General features: G+C 35.5%; 2 protein-coding genes across 2 annotated transcripts; both read left to right on the forward strand.

The window, feature by feature from the left end:
* Positions 1–393: 393 nt before the first annotated feature.
* Positions 394–2,434, forward strand: LOC140136540 (uncharacterized). Its single transcript, XM_072158242.1, has one exon. The coding sequence runs from the start codon at positions 459–461 to the stop codon at positions 1,356–1,358; it is 900 nt and encodes a 299-aa protein (XP_072014343.1). The 5' UTR covers positions 394–458; the 3' UTR covers positions 1,359–2,434.
* A 3,804-nt stretch (positions 2,435–6,238) lies between these two features.
* LOC140136541 (adenosine receptor A3-like) lies at positions 6,239–7,823 on the forward strand. The gene has a single exon (XM_072158243.1). It carries the CDS (start codon positions 6,734–6,736, stop codon positions 7,757–7,759), a length of 1,026 nt encoding a protein of 341 aa, XP_072014344.1. The 5' UTR covers positions 6,239–6,733; the 3' UTR covers positions 7,760–7,823.
* The last annotated feature ends 465 nt before the right edge of the window (positions 7,824–8,288 follow it).

Consider the following 8,288-nt stretch of genomic DNA (forward strand, 5'->3'; position numbering starts at 1 on the left):
TTATTTGATATCAGGAGGACATTCTTCATATTCAGAATAGAATAAATACTGTCCAAACGTTCATACCCCCAGCCCTTAATATGCAATATTTTTTGCGGGCCGAGGGGGGGCAAGCGATATTTTGCCGGCCGAGAGGATGGGGGGGGGAGGGGGGCAAGCGTTTTTGGCGGGTCGTCCTGAAGTTTTACCCCCCGGCTCATAATTATTGCACAGCCCCTTAAAGTTTCAATATTGAAATTATATTAACTCTTTTCCAAATCATCCTGCCCTTGGCATGTGACCTCAATATATAGGCAATATGTTTAATAATTGTTGCATAATGATCATGTGATATTTACTTGCACATTCCTGCACACAATCAACTTCTTTAGCTGTTTTTATGTGTTGAATTTGTTTTCGAAAGCAATTCATACTTACTAAACAAAGTCGTTGCTTTCCGAGCTACTGCTTTCATCAAAATGTCGAATAGACCGAAAAGTCAAGAAAACCTGCAACGAGTATATATTTGGTCTCTACCGCGTACTTTGGGAACAGCTCTTATGAAATGCTTGAGTTACATCGATGACATCCAAATCGTCTACGAGCCCTGTGTTAGCGCGTATCATTATGGTCCCGAAGCCGACACAAAACGAAAATCGTTGGTGGCCAACTACATGGAAAATGCTATTGCAAATGAAATGGAATTGGATAATGCTTTTGATGATGAGAAATGTACATACGACTGGATAAAGCAGGAACTAGAAGCAGATTATCCCGGAAAGAAGAGTCTTCTTGTTAAAGACATCGTATATTGTTTGGACGAAAAGTACGATGTGCTTCCAGTTGGATTTCGTTACGCTTTCCTAATCCGTCATCCATATAGGGTGTTACCATCTTGGAAATCTATTGTTGGTCGACTTCTGCCAGAGGATATTGATATCAATTACATATCTATGAAGGATTTTCACAAATTCAACAACCAACCAGAAGCATATGAAATGCAGTATAATCTTTTTAAGTATGTTAAAGAAAACCTGGATCCGAACGTCGTTGTGATAGATGCTGATGACCTTCAAAGCAACCCTTCGTCGATCTTGCGTCAGTTCTGTCAAGGAGTTGGAATACCGTACAATGACAGTTTACTGAAATGGCCGGGTGACCAGGACATAGTAAAAACATGGAAAGCATCTCGTATAAATCTGCAGGGTAATTTCCTGCAACATGAAGGTGGCTTCTACGACGCGGCTTTAAAGAGCACACAGTTTCTTCCGATAAGACCTCTACCCGATCGCAATGAATTGCCGAAAGATATTCAAGAAGCGGCTGATTATTCTATGCAGTTTTACGACAAAATGCGGGAAATGTGTCTGAAACCATGAATTTGAAACGATTTTAGATACCGACGCTGAGGACTCTATGCTGTCTGTGAGCCGGTATGATTGATCACGTTCTGGTTCAAGTTTATGTCTGCGAACCGGTAGAGAACAATAATTATTAGGATTATGAAATCAATAATAAATAATTATAATCAAGGAAATTATACGGATATTATTAACATTTGAAGACCTGAGCGAAAGAAGTCCACTTTTGACGAAATTGAGTTACAGGTGGTTTGAAGTAATTGGATGAAGACAAAAATTTTGACAATTTTTTTTGACATTTGGCCCCTCCCCATAGGGGTCACGTTAGGGGTCAAGAGGGGTGAAAAATGAAAAATTGTCCAATGTCGTCAAGAGACATGTCAAATTACTAGTCTCATCACAACGATTGCGAAAATTATATAATTTATCATACATTTTGAGGGTCACTTCCGGTTAAAGGTCAACTGAGGTCAAATTTTAAAACAACCTTCAAATTTAACAAACAAGGTGTCAAATTGCTCGTCTTTGCACATAGATTACCAATATCGTTAAGTATTTCCAACATTTGCATTCAGTTTTGAGTTATAAGCTTTTGTTTCAATCCGAGCGCAAGAAGAGCGTAAGTCCAAAAATGATAAATCGATCAATATCGATCAATATTACAGATATTTACTTGGTTGATATACAAAATGATTCTTCTTGCCAATACCCATGTATCTGAGAAGTATCAATATTATTGCTTTTTTGGTTTCCAAATTATCTTGTTTTAAAAAGTTTAAACAATCATATCTCAAATGCCAAATATGGACTTACGGTCTTCTTGGACCGAGGCTTTCAATTGCTTATTTTGCATGACCTGACTCTTAAAAACTGTTGCCCAATAAGATGGCAAATACTTGTATTAATAAATGGTACGTATTTATTTAACAGGTTTAAAGTAGATAAATATTTGGTTGACCAGAAACGACTAATTGATGAGACAGTGCAAAGTAATTTATATTAGTTTTAGCTATTTTAATAAAAAGCACGTCAACATACAGATGGGTATTAACTTTGTTCAAAATATGTTATTCTAATTTATGCGTTATATAAAGTTGAATAAAGTCGTTATATAAAGTCAATCACACGATTGCACTAACCGTCATCAATAATATTATTGAAAACTTTGTGTCATTTTCTTAATGCTTGCTCTGCGTGCTGGCCATAACAGGCGTCAAGGCGTCTAGTTTTGAGATATTTTCTCAAAATATCAAAAGTTGCCTAAAAGACCACTGGACCAATACTGGGCTTATTTGTACTCACTGTATTGAATTTTCATGCGGATTCCAAATATGGTTATGTAAAGGTACAAATCGGAAATTTCTAAATTTTATAAAATGTTTGGAACTTGTCATATTGTGTAGCGAGGGTTACATTAAGACTTCGAACGATTGATGACTACCTTGAACTTATCTATTTCTGTTCAAAAGTATTTGTACCGAAAACTACACTCATAGAAATTGTTCGTTGGCATTACTCAGTAAGTTGATGAAAGTCGTTGCGTCAACTTTCCGAGTAATGCCAACGCGTACAATTTTGAGTAACGCTGACTCGATATCATTATGTTGGTCGCACTCATTTGCACTTACTTTATTGAGTTGTTACAACTCAGAAAATGAAACTAGCCTAGGTTAGCATAATTTTCTAGAGGTGTGCTATACAAAATTTTGCACTAATTACAAAAATAAATATTTAAATACTGCTAATTGTGCAGAAAGTGATCCAATTACGTGAATTAAGTAACAAAGTACCAAATTGGAATAACTCAAAACAATAAGTACCAGTAATTTAATATGAACTCAACTTACATGTTGAGTTACAATAACTCAACTAATTGGTTCTTTGAACCTTGTTTATTTTTCTAAGTTCCCTGAACTTGAATTCAGAAGTTGGCATTACTTAAAAAGTTGACGCAACGACTTACATCAACTTTTTAAGTAATGCCAACAAAGTTGATTAGTTGACGGAACTTTTGAGCTTTTTCAGCATTTTTAAGTTCGGATAACTAAAATGAATTTAGTTTTGGCAACTTTTACACTATTTTTGAGTTGTCCAAACTTACTCCTTTTGAATTGCGCCAACAAGGCGAACAAGTCATTTCTATGAGTGTGACGAACATTTATCTTGCACTTTTCTTTTCATTACTGTTATACATGTTCTCGGGGAGAGCGTGGCACGTGACTTGGTACTTGTCGTTGATGCATGGAGTCCTGGGTTCAATTTCCCGGCAGTGTAGATTTGCTTGCATATTGACTTCGAAACAAAAAGTGTGTAATTAATTGGCAACATCTGTCTCATCCCATGCTTCGTTTAATAAACCATCGGTCGCATGTAAATAGTGCTATATTTATAATAATATACGTGTTTCTCGCAATCTTTGTCGAAAAGAGTAGGTTGTTATCTCCTGACTGTTACCATCTTGTGTATTTATGCAGTTTTGTAAATAAACCAAAAATACAAGTCTGATTAAAAGCGTCGCGAAGATATTTGTAATAATTTTAGTTTCTTTAATTTGAATAATTTGGAGGAAAACTGATGTGAATATGTTAATAAATCAGTACCTGTATTACTACAAATACAAGAGATCATTCTGTTGATTTCAAACGCTAACAAGAAGAATACCCAATTTGTCCTTTAATATGCTCTTAAAGTTCGAAATCTACCATAGCGTTTTGATTTTTTTTAAATTATAAAAACATTTATGACAACTTTCTGGAAGGGTTTCTGATCATTTAAAGTAGAAATAATGAGGTAAAATGAAAGAAAGCATTTTTGACCGCTTAATGGTGTTCTATTGGAGATAATTAAAGTTGCTCTAGACAAAGAACCGCTGATTCCAATTAGGTGTATGTCTGGGTAGGGTGTAAGGACGGTGTAAAAATTACAAATATGCCAAAAAAAATAGGTTTGAAATTCGTAAATTATTCATAATATCTCATTTTTTAATATGTACGCATAAAGAAAAACATTGCAAACGTGTTGCTTAGAAATATTTCCAATATATGGATTTTTTAGGTCTTTTTGGAAAAAAAATCTATATCTTCAATATGAAAGGTCAAAATTTTCAATTGATCGTCGGCTTTTCCTCCCAGCTACATACACTTTAAGAATATATCATTAGATTTATAAAATTTACTTCGAGGACTGTTATATATCAAAAATGTGAAAAATATCAAATTTTAATAATTTGTCATAAAATTTGTATTATATTGTGAATTTCAAAAGAATGAAAATTATTTGATATCAGAAAGACACTCTTCGTATTCAGAATGCAATTCGATATGTTTGATGTGCTCTTATGTCCCACAAAAAATACTGTCGAAACGCTCAAAACGCTCATTCCAGATCCCTTAAGTGCGCAAATTTTGTTGATTTGAAGCTCGAGAGTACATAATTGAATACTTCACATTTATGCGCGGGAAGCGCGCAAAATTTTGAAATGTGCATTGTCTTACATTGCCTTTTCGTACATTTTACCCTTTACTTTCACCTTTCACTTTCACCTTTCACCGCTAATAACTTGATTAAGGATTGAATTTTTGATCCCCCTTTTCCGGAACCAAATATTTTTAATCCCCCTATATTTTCCAATCCCCACCAAAATATTTATGAACACTCCTTAAAGACAACTTGATGTTATTGTTTACACTTTGGTTTCTCTCAGAACCAGGAGACATAATGGCATTGAGGATTATGATCGCGACAGGGTCTAAAGATCAACCGACGATGTAGATGGTTTCCGATTTGTGAGGGATTTGTTTTTGAAATTTTGTCTTCTTAAAAGGGCATTTCGTGATCCACAGCCTCATCCCCCACTTTTCTCAAAAAAGTTGAGATTTTTATATCACTGGAATACTCTGGCTACATAATGTTTATGTACAAAATATTTCTTGCGGATTAATTCGTTTAGCAAAGATATCGCGAAATTTGAATTTCGTTCTGGTGCACCAGAACGAAATTACAACGTATTGTCTATGGAGCAGTGTAATACACATAATCATGCATAACTCGCAAACGCAAAATCGGAATCAACTGAAATTTTGGGAATATCCTTTTTTCGTGGATATGTACTGAAAAATGTCATAAAAAGAGGACGCTAGGATCACGAAATACTTCTTTAATGTCGAGCTAAATTTGCAATATTCTCCATATTTGGTAAACAGTTTGTGATGTTCCCTGAGCAATAATTTAAATGTGATTATTTTCGTTTTTTATGTAAATAAAGTCAGTCAGGTCTATGAATTTAAGATTATAATCTGATCTACTGGACTTACTTGCTTTTTATGAGTAGCAATATTTCATATCCTATCTCGGATGCATTATCCGGCCAACTGATATTCTGGTGGCAAAAGTTCGTTGATCTGTGAAGCGGATGTTGTTGTGTCAGAGATCACAGTTGAGCTAGGGATCTTCTTAAAGCCATATTGTAACATTTCCATAAAAATAGACTGCTTTCTTTCCCATAATGTTAGCTTTTACTATCAGATATGTCCACTTTTAATTGTGAAGAAAATTGGAATTTACTACAAGCGCCAATGCGTGGTACTCCATCGGCAGTGCACTATCCTTTGATCATGATGATGTATGTGTATAACCGTCCTGCACTCCATGTACGTACTGTGTTATGAACATCGAGTACGCGTTCGACGAATATTTCCATCGTAATAATTTCCATCGTTACAACAGCTCACTTTTTAACGTTACAACAGCTCACTTTTTAACGTAATAATTAAACAAAAGTTCCTGCGCACTTACGCGTACTGGCTCCATCTTGAAGTAAAGATCTTAAAAATCATTTGGGGATAAAAGTTATGTTTTCTCTTTAAGCATACAAAAGCAGACATTTACCTGGTTTAAAGAGCAAATATAACCTTTTTTCCCCAAATAATTTTGGAGGTGGTCATCATCACTCCCTAGCAACATTTAAGTCAAATAAAACCATTAAACGTGGTCGATAATTACGTCAAATCATAAAAAGCTGTCATAAAATACTTTTAAATTGGTGTATTTTTGTAAGAAATAATAATATTTGATACCGCCATCGTTTGCTACGTATTGATTTACATTAATAGCAGCAGCTGTCATAGAGTTGTCATCCGATTCGTGTAGCTACTTACATGTATGAAATCTAAAGCTAAACACAATCGCGGCTCAACTTGCTTAAGCTGAATTTACGGGTCACAAAATGTATGATAACACCCGAATGCTTTATAGTACCATAAGGGATGTACTCTAAAAGCAAGAAGCAATTAAATCAGTTTAATAATTAATGGATGATACATTATTGATAAATATAGCCAGTGTCAGGTCGGTAGTGGTCAAAAGGTAGCTCACCAGTGTCACTCAACATTTAAATGCACACGCTCACCGAAGTCGTCACGAGTTACGTCCGTCTAGATTTTTGCAACATCTTTACCATGAATCATAGTGCAAATTTAACCAACATGACTTCAAAAGATCAAGAAGACTATATTTCCACTGAATCTCTCACAACATCAGAAGTCATCTACATCGTTGGTTTATCTTTGAACTCTGTTGCGATCATAACCCTCAATACAATATGTCTCCTGGTTCTTCGACGCACAAAAGAGATACATCATAACACCAAGCTGTACATGATGTCTTTAACTCTTGCTGACTTTTGCCTTGGTTGTCTCACTATACCAATTATTATATACAAAGCCATGATTAAGCCATTTCAGCATTTGTTTTGCCTGCTTCATGTTGCTTTCGTAATGACGACACTAGGGGCTGGATTGTTATCATTGATGGCAGTGACTGTGGAACGGTATCTTCATATTTCACGACCATTACATTACGAGGTATTAATGACAAAGACTAAAGTTCTTGTCAGCATTTGTTTTTGCTGGATGTGGCCTGCTCTATTGATGCTCGTTTTGGAAATATTAAGTTACGACAAATTGGTATACAACAGACGGTATGGGTGGTGTTGGTTGGACGCTCGCGATCAGTCAACAGGTTTCGTCCTTGTCATGGATGTTTCGTTATCACTTGTACCGTTTATTATAATTGTCAGTCTATATATCAGAATGTTATCCATAGCAAGATCACATACCAATCGAATGCAGGAAAGGGCTTCTTCGTCTGGGCAAATATATCGTTCATCTTCTCGTGCGCTTGGATTGCCTCATTTTAAAGCACTGAAAACATTCTTGATAGTGACACTTGCTTTTTGTGTAACATACACACCAATGTCAGTTCTATACGTCTATGAAAATCTATCGTATTCTAGAGTACATGAAATGATCTTATATGGGTGTATAATGATAATGTTCGTTAATCATTGGCTCAACAGTGTAGTGTATTATTTTAAAACACCTTGGTTCAAACTTGAAGCTAGACGAATTATTCATCATTAAGACTAACACATTAGTTTATGTATAGGGTTATTATGGAATGCACTCCCACCTCACATTCCTGGAATTGTGAAAAGGAACAGCTTCAAAAAGGAGGTTAATAGCTAGCTATCTAGGCGCCAATCCGTCAGCTTTATCGCAACGATAACAGCTGTTAATGCCTTGAAATGTCTTGACATAAAAAATAAAATAAATAAATAAAACTGAGCTACGGTTGTTTGATGGCATGTAGAGTTGTATTCCTGTATTTATTTTTAATCAAAGTTGAACACTGATGGCGCTATTTATCTTAAATCTCGTTTGAATCTGTGGTGACGATAATTTATATATTTGCATAATTGAATATTGATCCTTGTGCCAAAAGCCTTGATAATCGTTCATCAAGTGAACGGCGTATTGTCCCTGCGTCAATTGAACGCCGTGGAACGATGTATTGCATGTGCGTTGATACGTCACTCCTTGTTGCCCCGTCTCCTGATGTTTAGTTTAGGTTGGTCAACATGATGGCGAATATATTGTCATCATGTCTTGC

This window comes from Amphiura filiformis, chromosome 16, assembly GCF_039555335.1.
Source record: "Amphiura filiformis chromosome 16, Afil_fr2py, whole genome shotgun sequence".
In the NCBI taxonomy this organism is placed as follows: Eukaryota; Metazoa; Echinodermata; class Ophiuroidea; order Amphilepidida; family Amphiuridae; genus Amphiura; species Amphiura filiformis.

Bases quoted from the DNA above. Each gene is read 5' to 3' on its own strand.
- LOC140136540 (XM_072158242.1), top strand. From the start codon at position 459: ATGTCGAATAGACCGAAAAGTCAAGAAAACCTGCAACGAGTATATATT.
- LOC140136541 (XM_072158243.1), top strand. From the start codon at position 6,734: ATGCACACGCTCACCGAAGTCGTCACGAGTTACGTCCGTCTAGATTTT.